At 38.5% G+C, this 16,013-nt stretch overlaps 1 protein-coding gene across 1 annotated transcript; it reads right to left on the bottom strand.

Annotated features, from left to right (window-relative positions):
* Positions 1-6,060: 6,060 nt before the first annotated feature.
* LOC113588151 (cytochrome P450 4B1-like) lies at positions 6,061-15,855 on the bottom strand. Its single transcript, XM_027027215.2, has 12 exons — positions 15,655-15,855; positions 14,615-14,759; positions 14,478-14,522; positions 14,271-14,398; positions 14,054-14,178; positions 13,816-13,970; positions 13,211-13,317; positions 8,904-9,094; positions 8,512-8,645; positions 7,852-7,916; positions 7,579-7,661; positions 6,061-6,964 (listed from the first exon to the last, which is right to left on the bottom strand). Exons 1-12 carry the CDS (start codon positions 15,853-15,855, stop codon positions 6,787-6,789), a joined length of 1,557 nt encoding a protein of 518 aa, XP_026883016.1. The 3' UTR covers positions 6,061-6,786.
* Positions 15,856-16,013: the final 158 nt, after the last annotated feature.

Here is a 16,013-nt window from a genome sequence, read left to right as displayed (position 1 = left end):
TACCTCTCTTTTGCCACTCAAGTTTGTTGACTGAAAACAGAGGAGTGCTTATGTTCCAGGCAGCCCTCATGCCCTTGTTTCCTTCTGGCTCTGTACTTTTAGCTGTGCTGCCATAGCTAGATCTGCCGGAGTCCATTTTTGCACGTTATAGTTTTCTAATATACACACCTTCATACCTGGACATGCCTAAGAATCTGTTCTCTCTTTCTGCATAGGTACACCTACTCCTGTCATGTTGTTACTGAGCCTCAACCCACTTCAGATACCATGGCTCCTCCTACCACCCCAGATACCCCCCTGCTGTAGCCCACCACATTTCCACCTCAGCCAATTGCCCTTGACAGAAGTTCTCATGCAAGGTGGGTTTCAGACAAATGTCCACCGTCGAAACCAGACTAGGACTTATAGAAAACCGTGGTCCATGGTCTGCCAGTGGAGGATGGGCCCTCCCATTTGAGTCTTGGTTTTTCTCAAGGTTTCTTTCTCATGCTCTAGGGAGTTTTTCCTTGCCAGTGTCACCCTTTGCTTGCCCACTGGGGGCTTGGACTCAGACATGTGTAAAGCTGCTTTGTGACAATGGCTGTTGTAAAAATCGTTATATATATGTACATTTGACTTCGACTTTGATGTAACAGCTTGTCTATCTTCACGTCAGAGACTGCTGCTGTCAACTCAAGTCTGGAGATTGTGACCTGTTTCAGTAGGGCCATTCTTGACTTCTCCATGAGGAAAGAACAATGTTTCTTGTGTTGCTTATTTTCCAGCAGTAAATACGTCACAGTGCCATATTCGTACTCTGAGGTATGAAGAACGCTACAGCAGTGCACCCAAAGTCTGAAGGTTTCAAACACGTACTAAAATGAAAGTCAGAGAGGTGAGTAAGATCTTCCATCCATTATTTCCAATCTTCTGCATGACTTTTACCAATGTTTTCACCCCAACCACATTTCTCCTATCAAAGATCTCACAACAGGAGGTTAGTGGACAAGATGACTGGTGTGAGGAATCCAAATGGGTCATACAAGAATCAGTATTACACTGTACACCTAGAACCCTCTTGATGGCTAGGGTATCATAACGTAGATCCAGGTCTTTCAACTCACTGTATCGCTGTACTTCTGGGATAGATAGTATTACTTTCCTGCTATGGCTCATCCACTTTTTAAAAGTGAAACATCCATGGGCACACAAAATGCAAAGATCACTAACCCAGCTTACTGCATCTTCTGTAGCTACGATCCTCAAACAGTTGTTTATGTAGAAGCTGCAAAATATTGTCTGGACAGCTTCAGGTGAAGCAACAGACTTGTGATCTTCAGCCATTCCTTGCAATGCATATAAGGCAACACTCGTTGATGAAATGACCCCAAAGAGGTGTACAATAATTCTAAATTATTTATAATTTTTTCTAAATTATTTTATAAATCTTTACAACCATGTATTAAATACCTTAATCCATCTCACAATATGTTTCCCTCTATCAATAATTGATCAATTACATATCACACATGTCCTTTAACTTATGTCAAATGCTAAATACACAATAGTATGTGAAGTACTTTATAAATTACATTGTGATTACCTAAGCTGAAACAGTGAATAAAATAGACATTAAATATGAGTTAATCAAAGGAAAAAAACTGTGAGTGGTGAAATGCATGTGATTAGAGAAGATCAGTTAAAAGTTGATTAATATTGTTGACTATCTGAAGAATTAAGATATGGATATACCTTGGATAGATTACATCAATAATTAACAAAATTCAATTCATGAATTAAAAAATGTTGTCAGTATGCTGTTTGGTGTAATTAATGTACTTTTTTCTACATTGGTAGGGCTGTGGTAGCTCAATGGTTAAGGTACTTGACTTGTAATTGGAAGGTTGCCCCTGAGCAAGGCCCTTAACCCTCAATTGCTCAAGTTGTACTCAGTCATAATTGTAAGTCGCTTTGAATAATAGCATCAGCTAAATGCCATAAAAATGTAAATGTAAAATGTAAATTCCTCCACAAGTTTGTTCAAATTGTCATTGGGCCACCAAAGAAAAAGAAGGAGATCTGCATTATCTTCTGGCAACTTCACCTGATAAAACTCAATGTCTGCATTCAGCTATTGGCTCCTCTCAAAATCTTAAAAGGACACAAACTAACATGTTGGACAGGTCGAGCCCTTGTAATAATTCAGTGTTCAGAGATCAGCCCTGAAATATGGCTGTACAGTCAAAGACTACTCGCAACCTTTCTTTTTCTGAGTGAAATACCACATGGTGTGGTATGTCATCATGGTTCAAGTAGTGTGTTGGAACATAGCATAATAATAGTATCCATGAAGCTCTTGTAATCTTCAAAGAACCCAGGATTCTTCTTGAACTTTCTGAGCAAACTAACTATGCGCTGTTCCGCCAAGTGGTGGTTATTAGGCATTTGAAGCTTCTTATTCTTGAGTGGCAATCCAATGCTCTAATGTCCATTCTTAAAAACTGTTGTTTTTTGCACAGACTGCACAAACTGCTTGTTTTCTTAAGACATCTCTTCTTTTTTGTAATTGTGCTCTGGAAAATCAGCAGTGTGCTGTTGAACCAGCATGTCCAAGCAGGGCTGCATGCTCTGCCTCTTGTCTAACCTGGGTTGACGAAACTCATGATACTGCTGTCGAGCAACTTACTTGAGATCCACACAGATGAGCACGTGCAACATCGTTGACCCTTTGGGTCATTTTCATAAAATTTCTAATGTATGCCATTTTGTGTTCAAACCAGTTCTCTTGGTTCAATAATTTCATTTTCATACAAGAGACATGCAACTTCATAGTTAAAATGTATAAACGCATTCAGATAATTCAGTGCAAATGAGATTTTCACACTTTAAGTTTTGTGCATTACTCATCACTGTTGCTACTTTGTTCATTTTATTTGTCAGACCTCTTAATTTTTGCGTCCTCAATATGATGCATCTTTGCAATATCTCTTCTAATACTTACTCTTTTATTGTGACCCTCCACAATCCATGGTATCCTTAATACTTCCATATTCCTTTTCATCAGTCATCTTATAATTTGTAAGTAAACACTCAAATTGCATTCAAAGGTTTAAAAACATTTCAAAGTCACCTTTCTTAATAAATGAATGCAAATGTCTCATAGAATCAAGACTTTCAATGTACTCTCAAGGAGATATTACAGCCCACTTAATTCGCTAATTATTTTCATAAGCATGCATTACGTCTTCTTTTCTTATACACGTAAAAAATATGAATAGTTTTCGATACCTTCTTCTGGAGAACACGTCCAGGAGTTGCTCTTGCTCCTTTTTCCCAATCTGCTAGCAACTGTTCCACACAGCATGACTATACTCCAAAATGGCTCTGTAGAGCTAGCAGTAAACTGGCTCAGTAAAATTAATCGTTACATCCAAACCTGAAACATTAAGAAGCACACCTGACAGTCAAGAGTCCCCAAAAACAGACGTGCCCACTCCTTAATTTAAATGAAATATAAATGTATCATTTCTCATAACCTCTCTTTCTATTTGTATTTGTTAATTAATGTGTTTATTGTGTCAATTAATGTCTTACTTTCTCTCCATCTTTGTCATTGTAAAACGACCTTGAGTGTGAAAGGCGCTATATAAAGTAAACTTATAATTATTATTATTATAATACAGCTCAAATATGACATTTTTATCAGGTTTTTCCAATGATTTTTAACTAACAATAAACAACCTCCTATCTTTTTGTTACGTTCGCCCCTCGTTGGAATCATGGTTCCGAAGGTAACACCTGTTTAGCTACATCCTGGTTTTGTTTCCTTGTGCTTCCTTGTTTTGGTTTCTGTCTGTTCCATCGTATGGTTAGTAGCTCCACCTGTTATTGCTATCACCTGTATCTTGTTTGTCCTCATTACTCTCTGTATATAAGCCCTGTGTGTTCAGTTTGTCTTAAGAAGGATGGCGTATTCATCACTTATTACCCTGGCTGGGAGTGGGTTGTTCCACCTTGCCTTATTACTCCTCTCGATCGTGGGAGGACTAGTATAGTCACTTGGTTCTCTGGCATGTTCCCACTCTGAACAAGTTTGAGATGCAGTGATGAGCAGAACATGGAGAGACACAGCTAGAGCTAGAGGTGGCAGCAGGTGGAGAAGCTGTTGGTGGTGCCACAGGTTGTGTGGGCTCACTGGTAACTGCAAGACACCTTGAATGTTTGGATGATGTAGGTAACATTACCATTCTCAGTGATAACACTGAAACACTATTATTGTTTGTCTTTTTTTATTTGTAACCCTGCTAAGAGGGAAGTGGCCAAACTTACTAACGCTCTGCTTGATGACCTTTGATATTGCCACCTGCTAGCATGCATGCTTTAGGAAGGTGGAGAACTGGCACTTCCTAACAACCACATCACCACCAGGCCCATCCTTGTCACCATGGTGGTAAAAGCCGTCTTCAGCAGAACAAACATTGCCACGTCTAGTGGCTGCATGATGTGTGAGGTGTGCACTGACTGGCACAGAACCTCAGTACTATTGCCCCTACAGAGGTCTACAACCTCCTTGGACACATGGGTCTCATGTTGAGAGAGGTCCAAGAAGCTAGACTTAAATTGGAGGGTCCTATCTGCAGAGCCATTTCATAAAAAAAGTTCTCATCTGTGTATTCTTTAAGAGAAACCACATAAAGGACATTGGCTCATTCAATGCATAGGATGTGCTGTGGAAGCAACATGTCCATATGATAAAAGGCTGGATGCTCTCTCTAGCAGCAATTACACACAGTGACATGTCACATGCTGTCTTGATAATGTCTGCTGTGCACACACTTGCAATTAGCCTTTTCGGAAGGGAACTTTGTTGTATATTGTGCCACAAAGACTAGGAATAAGAACCCATGGAACTTCCACTACAATTTTTGATAACAATATTGTCAATAGAAAGTGATGTTTTATCCCAAATGTCTCCACTCCTAAACATTAACGTTAACTAAAGTTACTTTTACTTAAAATGAAAAGAAATAGCAACAACTTGCTAACTTATATTAAATCTGGGTGTCATGTTTGCTCTAAAATATAATTGTTCCATTCACCATTTACAGATACAAAAGATATCCAAACCTAAAATTATTACAGAAAAATGGTTTTCATAATACAAAACACAGCTTATCTATCACTAGCTAGCTAGGGGTTTAGTAGTAGCTAGCAATACATTACTTATAGCTACAGCTCATTTTATGTACATATATTTTAATATTTTAGTATTTAATATTTTAGTGAAGTTGAAGTAATGTAATTCAAAATAGACCATTTACTGTTGCGCATGTAACAGGTGTGAGTGGACTTCTATGTGGACCTCCCTGTATGGATACCTCCCATGCAGTAGCCATGATGCTTGTCCCACAGGTGCCCCAGTTAGAGCCACCATCCTGGGAGGACTGCCACTACTGAACCCTGCCCCAGAGATGGAATTGGCCCCGGAGCCTCCTCAGCTACCTGTGACCCATAACCCTACCCCTGTATTAGGTCCCTATGCCCCTGAGAGCCTCAGTGAGCCTCGCAAGAAGTATGCCAAAGAGGCATGGCCTGGCAAAAAGCCCACACCGTCTTTACTTCTCTAGCGGCCAATGAATCTGGATAATAACTGGCTCTTTTGAGTGTAAGACTAATTAATGAACTTCATGGACAGATTATGTTTGGTGTTTTTTTTTTTTTTACACATATACTTTTCCTGTACATATGTGGCTTAAAACATATTCCTTAAAACATAAGAATTACTGTAAGGTTCAGGGTAAATGTTATGGTTAAATATTCACATTTTATTTGCCTAATTTGGTTTATGGTAGGTGCACCCAAGCAAAGAAACATATTAAGAGTTTACTACACATGCATTTTTCCATGAAAAAGCAGGTATAGAGTATCTGATCTGAAATTATCATTCAACTTTTAATCATGCATGATGTCAGCCACTAGATGGCAGCAAGTGCATGCGAGGCAGTACATCATAATTCTTAATAATGTTAGTATCCTTTCCTGTAGAACATGTCAAAAAATGTTTTAATATGAACTTTGCAGAAATACCTTTTGTTGTATCCAGACTGATATTGTATCACAAAATGCACTGACAATAAACTTTAAATGACATTTTTATCTAGTTTGCTGCCTTTTGTGTTGTCATTTGGCACATATTCAATCTTTACAACCATGTATTAAATACCTTAATCCATCTCACAATATGTTTCCCTCTATCAATAATTGATCAATTACATATCACACATGTCCTTTAACTTATGTCAAATGCTAAATACACAATAGTATGTGAAGTACTTTATAAATTACATTGTGATTACCTAAGATGAAACAGTGAATAAAATAGACATTAAATATGAGTTAATCAAAGGAAAAAAACTGTGAGTGGTGAAATGCATGTGATTAGAGAAGATCAGTTAAAAGTTGATTAATATTGTTGACTATCTGAAGAATTAAGATACGGATATACCTTGGATAGATTACGTCAATAATTAACAAAATTCAATTCATGAATTAAAAAATGTTGTCAGTATGCTGTTTGGTGTAATTAATGTACTTTTTCCTACATTGTAAAAATTAGCCACACCATGTATTAAAGGTTATATAAGAACTTAAAGCTCCAATCAGAAGTCAGTGCCAGTTTTCATTATTGCAATCACAAAGGAAGTCCAACAAGCTGCACCACTATTTACCATGCTCTCTTTTAATAAATGTTATGCTAATGCCACGGCATGTTTGGGAAAATACTAATTGGGGCTTTAAGACACCAGCTCAAGGCTCATTCTTCACAAATCTGATCTTGATGTATATTCCATTGAGGGATCTGAGGATTATTTGAGGGACCATCTTTGGAGTATGCTCTGGGTCCTTGATGAGAACATACTTCTTCAGTGTCATTGCTACCACCACTTTCATCTCGTTCATAGCAAAGTTCTGCCCAATGCAGTTCCTATGTTAAATGCAGGTGGTCATTTGAATTAGGACTACTAAAGAATAAGCAACAGTTTTTTGTCCTAACAACAGTAGGTATTTGGTAAATCACCTTAAAATGAATAACAGCATTTCATATTAATAGGAACAAACCTTTTTTATTGCTAGTTTTCTGGACTTGGATTAAACTTCAGTTTTGGACTTAATTAGTGTTAACGTGAAACTACCATAAGAAATTATTTTTAGTGTAGGTTTATTCTTAATTTGGGTCTGGGAAACTGGCTCTTAGTGATTATCAGTATAATATAATGGCTGTATTACATTAATCCTAAATCTCACATATGCTGTTTTAGATGCACATTTCCCTACAGGTTATTCATTATATCTTGTGTCTTTCACCTGAATGTTAAATGGAAAAATATTCTCTAGTGTCATTCAAGTTCAGACATTTGAACTTGATGCAAGGTTGCATTCCTTTAAAGGGCTTTGGTATTAGGGATAGGTCAAATACATAAAGGTTCCAAAGTCCACTCAGGTAAATTCTCTGGATATGATTTAATAGCTCCAGAGTGCATAGTATTATAGAATAGCACCTATCATTGCATTTGTTGTGCATTTAATGTAGATACAAACCTTGGTCCAGCTGAGAAAGGCACAAAGGCATGGGGTGACCTCTTAGCAGTGTTCTCTGGCAGAAATCGTAATGGATCAAACACCTATGGAAATATAACTATTGTTATAGTGGTACACAGTGTTAGTTTATCTGTAAGGCTTATCCATGACTAAATCAAGAGATGGCAAGCCTGCAGTTTCAGGCAGTGTACTTTAGTAAAGGCAGGCTGCTCTGACAGGATCTCACTCAAATTTCTAATAAAGATGACTATATTGTAAGCAGTGAATTCATACATGGGGGTTCTCCCAAACTGTGGCATTCCGGTGGACTCCATAAACACTGATGCCAATGAGAGAACCTGTGAAAATGTCAGAGCAAAGCAGTTTTACAATAGTTCGATGATGCATGCAGAAAACCAAACAAATTGGCTAATATTTCAACAAATCTCCTCTTGAATAAGGATCATAAAGCAGAGTCGTATGTCTCATGGGCTCATTTCACCTATAAAAAGGAGTTTTCTTGTGATGCAATATTGCTTTAAGGCCTCTATATGCATTTAGAAATTACTTAGTGATTGGTTAACAGGGACAATAGTTTTATCAAGGAGCAACACACTAACAAGACAAACTATGATACAGCACAAGGAAATACATATTAAGTAATTAGATACTAGTTTATGTATAGATACTATTTATGTGTATATACTACTTTAGTATGAAAATCATTTAATTTTACCAAAACACTCAATTTTTTCATGTATTGGTTCTAGGCATTACAAGCAAACAGAAACCCTGAGATAACATCCTTATACAAATGTTGCAGAAAACCATTTGATAGATGGCCGTAAGACTACAGTAGTTACAGGAATTCAATTCCTTGAAATCATGATCATTTTTTTAGAACTAGTTTAGCTCTACTGAGGCATATAGAGACACTGATGTGCACAGCGCTACCCTCAGGGACTGTTCTTCCATCAAAAAAGGTCATGGGTTTGGTCAGCTTCCGTCCAAATCCTGGCACAGGAGGGTATAAACGCAAGGATTCCTTAATGCACATTGTAGTGTATGGTATTTTACTCAGGTCCTCCCTAAAACACAGACAGGAAAATAGGAAAACCAATTTTCAGACTTTTAAAAGATTTTAAAGCTCTCATTCCCAACTCACTATTTTGAGGTAGACATACGCCAGAGAAACATAAATGCATACCACGTGGGAGTGAGGTAGGAACCACTGTTCTAGCTATTTGTGTTCTAGCTATTATAAGCCTTTAGCTTCTAGTACAATAGTGTATGTAATAATGTGTTAATAATTCCTCCAGTTATGGTGATGTGAATAATGACAGTACCACTCCATACTGTCCTTTCCCTTCAGGGCCTGCTGGATCTCTTCTCTGCACTTCTGCTGGTGCTCAGGGTAACAGGCCATGTTGTACAAGATCCAAGAGATGCCGCTGGCTGTGGTGTCATGTCCCTCAAACATAAATGTGTCCACCTCTGCCCGGATAGCTTCGTCCGACAAGCCCTGCTGCTGCTCATCCTGTAGATTATAAAACCGTGTCTCTTCCCAAAGCCAACTTTAGGAATCAAGGTCAAATAGCTTAAGGAAGCAAGTAAAGAGATGTTATTATTAAACCCATTTAAAACAAGAGTTGTTGGCCAAAGTGCTGTACAAAGCCAACAGTTTAGTTGAAGCTATATGTATGAAAACAACATGCAGACCCAAAGGAATCAGATGCAATGACCACGCACTTTACATACCTAAAAATATTTTCAAATCCTAATGTATAAAAGTCTGTCTTGACTTGAAGGTAATTGAGGAAGCACATTAAATATTCAGTGGTAGTCAGTTCCATAATGTCAGCACATCAACTGCAAAGGCACAATCAGCTTTGGGTTTAAGATGAGACAGCAGAATGGTCAAATGTAACTGATTCAAAGACCACAAAGCCCTGGGGGCCACAGAAGTGTGGAGAAAGTCATTAAGAGTTTTACCATTAAGAGTTCCAAGAGCTGGTAATAAAAAAGACTTCATTTTAGAAATAATCCTGAGTTGATAAAAGCAGCAACAGATAACAACAACAAAAAGTACAATAGATTATAACAGATGACAAATACCAAATACCACCTGTGGGATGGTTATGCATGACATCTGAAACTTATATATATATATATATATATATATATATATATATAGAGAGAGAGAGAGAGAGAGAGAGAGAGAGAGAGAGAGAGAGAGAGAGAGAGAGAGAGAGAGCCTTTCATAAACCCAAGGACACCAAGGGAAAACATTACAAGAAGAGAAATGTGCAAAGAAAACAAAAGTTTTGAGGAGAGCTTTGAAGGAAGAAAAAGTAGAAGAGTCACAAAGTGGTTGATGGAGAGAGTTTTTGAGCAGCGGCATTGAAAGACCTGCCACCTACTTTTGACAGTCCTATACGTGCAATAGCAAGAAGTCCAGTGTCAGAAGATCTAAGGGAGTGGGAATGACAGTAAGGGTGAAGGAACTCAGTAAGGTAAGGAGGACCATGAAGGGCCATATAGGTTAACAGAAGGAACCTGTATTTCATTTACATATAGTGAAGAATTTTGAAACCAGTGACTGAGGGCTAATTAACAGGCCCTATGTTTTATCAGTGTTCAGTTTCAGAAAGTTGCTATCAAGCTAATGTAAGACATATGCTTAGAGAGATAGATGAAACCATGGAGGATGCAGAGCCAATGTAGTTCTGGATATCATCTGCATAACAGTGATACCTAAGTCTATGATTTTTAATAATCTGCCCTAGGTGCAAGATTTACAAAATTTTTACAAACTGTAAAGAATAGGTCCAATCACAGAACTTTCAGGTACTCCCTGTGTAATTGAGGAAATGGATGACTTATGAGTGCCAGTAGAAATTAGCTGTTCCCTATCAGAGACAGGATTGAAACCAATTAAGGGCTAGACTAGAAATACCTATGAATGCTAAACTGGGAATGAGTATATTATGATTTACTGGGTCAAAAGTGAGTGAGATTAAGGAGGATGAGGGGATTCAGGAAACCAGTATTAATGGAAAGAAGGTTATCAACTACTTTTTATCAGAGTGGACTCAGTACTATGCATTGTATGGAAACCAGACTGGAATGGCTTATACAGGTTGTTATTAGTGAGATGATCTTGAAGCTTTGAGGCCACAAATCTTTACATAACCTTGGCTAAGAAAGGCAGATTTGAGATGGGTCTGTAATTAGAAAATGAAGAACTATCAAGACCAGGTTTTTAAAGTATGGGTGGAATTGCAACTATTTTGAGAGATGTTGGAACAGAGCCTAGGGAGAGACATTGATTAATCAAGAGAGCAATAGGAGAAGAAATGGCAGAGAGACAGAATTTGAGAATAATAGTAGAAGGATGGTCAAATTGACATGAAGAGGAAGACTTAGAAATGATTTCAGAATGATAGATGCGTCAACATGGATGAAACAGGGCAGAAAGATTGACCATATCCTGAGAGTCATTTGGGTAGAAGGAGAGTGTCCTGAAGGGAAATACCAGTAGATGCAATTAATCTCATCCTGAAAGTAATCCAGAAATGCTTGGCATTGAGCAGGGCAGCTAGAAGTAGAAGCTGTGGGAGACCGGAGAAGCTGAATAAAGTTCTGGGCCTAGAACTGCCACTATTTATAATAAATTAATAGTAGGCAGAGCGTGCAGTATTTAGGGCTGCCTTGTACCTATTGATATGTTTACTAATACATAAATGGTGAGTAGTAAAACCAGTTTTTCTGTAGAGGTTTTCATAGCTCCAAACTTAGGGTTTAAACCAAGGAGAGATATAAAAGGCAGGGAGCATGAATTTTGAAGGACTCATATGCTATGATTGTAGTGAAACCATAACATCAGAGGGGTAAGTTCAGGGACATCAGAAAGAGATGAAGATGGAAGACAATCAGAAAACAAATGAGAATCAAGTGAGTTAAGATTTCAAAAGGAAATAGTGGTTTTCTTGCTAGGTTTGATAGTGAGGGGTCCTGAGATTGACATTCAATACAGTTGAGGTCAGTAAAACCAACTTTTAACAGATATTGAATCTAGTGAAGTCCGGTGTATCTAGTGATGTCCATGATCATGTGTTAGAAAATCCACTTGCTGGTGTCATGGAATGCTCCCCCCCCCCACTAGTCACGATGTACAATCCACCGCGTACAGTGGGATTCACGACTGTGTTATTTGTAACTACGCCCCCTTGATAGCACACACCTTCAAAGGGTTTAGTGTTGTATGTTTGTCAGTATATAAACCCCTGCTAGTGTGTGCAATGTTGTTGGTTATTGTTCACCAGGAGGACTGGAAGGGCCCACCTAAAGCCCCTGAGATAGATTGCCTCTGGGGTGCTCCTAGAGTGGCGAGCAACAGGAGGACCATTAAAGGGAGTAGCACGCCCGAAGCTGGGGTGGATGTGCACTCCTGGGTGTCCAGCAGGGCCAAGGACACACTTCCAGTGCCTGCGCTGCTAGCGTGTGCTGCATCACAGCGCCTTTTGTGTGTGTCTTTAGGCATTTCTGTTTGTGTATTTTTGTGCCTTTTGTGTGTCTACAGGCACATCATCCTGTCATTTGGAGCATACTGGACTGACCTGATAGAGGCAAGGGCTCTGCCTTTCTCCCTCATACTGAGAGGTCTCTCTTGTTGGCGGCACCTAGCCCGCCTTGTGCTGGGTGGGCACCGGGCCGTGCTGTCTGTGTGTGTGTACACGGTGGCCTGGGGTTCAATGTCCTGGAGTCGGACGCGTCGGGAGTCGCACCCCTTGCAAGAGGGTACTGTCATGGAATACTCCCCCCCCCCCCCACTAGTCATGTGGTACGGCCCGCTGTGTGCAGTGGGATTCACAACTGTTATTTGTAACCACGCCCCCTTGATTGCACACACCTGCACAGGGTTTAGTGTTGTATGTTCATCGGTATATAAACTCCTGCTAGTGTGTGCCACGTTATTGGTCATTGTTTATGGATGTCTGTTCGTTTGTGTAACTCTCGTTAATATTTGTAAGACCACAGTTGACATTAATGCAGCCTGTGTTTATGTTCACGCTATTTAACGTGAGTTGTCTGTGTAGTTGTGTGAGTGCCACCATCGTCTTATATGTTCAATGTTAATAAATGTGTGTTATAGTCAAGGGAGTCTGCTCCGTGCCCTGCGGCACTGGGGCCAACGTGACAGCTGGGTTAAACCAAAACATTGAAGAGAAGAAAATAGTTCAGTGGTGAGTGTGTCAACATGAATGTTAAGGTCACTGAGTAGTATCAAGGCAGATAGAAGAAGCCATTATAAGTTTAGTTAATAAATACTGCATACATAAAAAGAAACATAAAGGATTTAGGTTCAAAGGGATATCAGATGGTAAACTGGGCTTTTCTTTGGACCATTTTCTCATATCTCCTTAAGGTAAATCCCATCAGTATTATCAGAAACTTTCAAACAGACTAGTCTACTTCTAAAAAATTCTAGAGAACAGGATTTCTTAAAGTACCTCTTGATAATGCATGAACTGGCATAGTAAATTATAACTGATGCACTATGCATGCTGTTTAATCTTGCAAATTAAGAAATTAAATCTAACTGGATACAGTTATCTAACAAGGGGAATAAGGGGGTGATGGAGTGACATACTTGAGTACAGAGAAGAATATCCAAAAAGTCCAAATTTCTCTTCTTTTGAAGAATGTCTTGTTCCTTCTTCTCATTTAAAGCTTCTTTCCTCTTTTTTATGACTTCCTCTGCAAAAAAACAAGATGATTTTTTGATTTTATTAGATTCATGGTAAAATGAAAGTGAGACAACACTTGTGCATAATTAATGTTAAATAAACATTAAAGTCTAGTGCTTCTCACCAGCTCTGTAAATCCTATCTTACTGAATGTTGACACATTAAGAGACACTGATGACAATATAGCATTCAGCTCCCACTGCCTAACAGTCTGAATGTCAATGTCTTAAGTCAGGTAAAGTAACATCAATTAAAGGAAACTACAAATAAGACTACACGAGTATGCACAAAGGAAGAAGTACATTGCTAAGCATTTTTAGGACTTGCTTAAAATCAGGAATTTATTAGATCACATTTTTATATGAGAACAGTTATGAAAACAACATTAAAAGATCAAATCATTTAAAAATAAGAATACATGAAAATCCCAAAATAGTCTCTGCCTTAAAGAGTCATTAACAGTCCTGTCAAACTGTCTCAACTGAAAAGCAAACGCTTTCATATATACCTGTATGGCTGTGTGCAATTTTGCATGCTTTCCTGTATCTGTAGCCATGTGGACTTAGCTGGAAGATAGTCTCATTATGATATGGAAAGCAACGGAACCTGAGATTCACCAGGTAACACAGCTCAAACACTGCCTTAATGTATGGGTTGGTTCCACTGCAATGAGAGTGGCAAGATTACAATGGTACTGCCTTATATTTTAAAAGTAATGTATGAAGCAAATCCAAGTTTTATCCCACCTTTCTGTCTGACAGTTGCTGTTGTAGCTAAAAGCACACTTCATTATGCTGTCCAGTGTCATCAGGCTAACGTGCTGAAAAAGTTCAAAGGACTGCTCTGTTTTTGCATAGGTTTCCCACTTGTCCTTTGAGAGAAAGATTACAAAAAGGGCTAGGTGAAAAATGCAGGTCAAATATTATATATCATTCATGGCAAAACTCTGAAATATTAACTCACCAACATAATGTTAGCTGAATCTGCCATTAATTTTACATAAGGCTTCAAGATATCATAATGGAAGCCAGGAGTGAGAAGTCTTCTGTGGCGAAACCACTTCTGTCCCACAGAAACAAGTAAACCTTCTCCTGCAGAGACAAACAGCAAACAGTTGTATTAGGCACAGAACATATGTTACCATATTTTACTTTTGGGTGTCATCTTTACCTATCCAAGAGGTGAGGAAGGTATATGCAATGTCATCCTTTGGTTCTGTGAAATAAGAAAGCAATCTGTGTAAATCCTAAATTCATCAGATTATGACAAATCATAATCATTTGACACATGTTCAAATACATTCGTACCTGCTGATGAAAGAACGGTCTTCAAATATGATGAATGGTGGATAAATAAATAAATACTCGTAGGGCCAAACCACAATGGAAAGGCATAGGGATACTGTTCTCCCCATTTGGTTATCATCTCCAAATCTGTTCCATCTTCCCGAAACTGTGATACAAAACGGAAAGTCATTTTAACCACAAGTATGCAGAATAATACCTCTGTAAATCCCTAGTGCATTCTTGAAGGCTATACCATGTAAATCAAGAATGCCATAGACAGATATTCACTATTATCCCTTACAATGTGTTTCTGTTATAGCCTAGTCGTTTAAATGCTAACCTTAACTCAATAAACAAGTACAAATAGTGTCATTGATTTGAAGCCCCACATCTACATAGCATCCCTGGTGCTCTGCCAGTGTTCACTCAAACCTAATTTACGGACATATATTTGAATATTAGGCAGCTATGAGGGGAGTTGAAAACTTCTATAGGAGTAAATTAAAGCATTTTAGTCTGGAAGCAGTTTTGGGTTTAACCGCCTTGCTGCATTGCTAGTGCTTGGCGGCTATTTACGCATTAAAAAAAAAATCCCCTAGGTCATGAAAGTGAAACCTTTGCCCACTATTACAAATAATCAATAAGAAGACATAGCTGTTAGCCAAACCGAAGTCCAACTATTGCAACTACACTAAGTTAAACCGATTGGCTAATATGTCATCTTTTCGTATCAGTCAGGTGGTTCTTATCTAGGTTAAACACTGACTAGACAAAAGGTTAAAAAGCGTTCCCAGTAAAAAAAAAAAAAAAAAAGTTTATCTGAGTGAAATAGGGTTGACACGGCAATTGTGTTTTGTTCTGTTATGTTTAGATCGCGATGCGGAGTTGCCCTGTTTTATAGCTGGTTTTGAACTTAAGTGTGAGTTGCCCAACGCTTTAATATCACATTACTAGATGTACTGTTTCTTTTGCGCATGCAAGTTTTTATTTTACCAGTCCGCTGAACATAATTATGCGTGCATGCTAGTTTGATCTGAATTAAAACCAGCGTTTATTCCTACCTGTTTTACGTGTCCCAACAGCCAGTTGCCAGGTGGCCCTGGGAACTGCTCAAATACACGCATCCGCTTCTTTCTTGTTATTACCAAGTTATATAGTACCACTGAAAAGTAGATGATACATACGAATAACAACACATGATATAAGCGAAATGATTGGAAGTAAAACTTCGATGTGCTGCTAAAATATTGATAGACCTCCATAGTTCGTGGTTCTTAAGTCGAGTTGCTGACTCGAACTGTGAGTCAGAGAAATGTATAATGACGAGATTTTCATTATGGAAAAAAGTGGGAAGGGCTGTCGGCAGCAAGCAGACTATAAAGAGGACCACGAGTGTTGTGTCGAATTCTTACATGGCTGT

The sequence above is a fragment of the Electrophorus electricus genome, chromosome 10 (assembly GCF_013358815.1).
Source record: "Electrophorus electricus isolate fEleEle1 chromosome 10, fEleEle1.pri, whole genome shotgun sequence".
In the NCBI taxonomy this organism is placed as follows: Eukaryota; Metazoa; Chordata; class Actinopteri; order Gymnotiformes; family Gymnotidae; genus Electrophorus; species Electrophorus electricus.
The sequence above is the reverse complement of the archived record's forward strand: the minus strand, read 5'-3'. Positions and strand labels throughout refer to the sequence as shown.

Excerpts from the sequence above, each read along its gene's own strand:
- LOC113588151 (XM_027027215.2), bottom strand. The coding sequence starts at position 15,855 with ATGGAGGTCTATCAATATTTTAGCAGCACATCGAAGTTTTACTTCCAA. Across the intron at positions 13,318-13,815 it reads AATTGCACACAGCCATACAG|AGGAAGTCATAAAAAAGAGG; the intron begins GTATATATGAAA and ends GTTTTTTTGCAG. Across the intron at positions 9,095-13,210 it reads ATATTCTTCTCTGTACTCAA|GATGAGCAGCAGCAGGGCTT; the intron begins GTATGTCACTCC and ends TATAATCTACAG.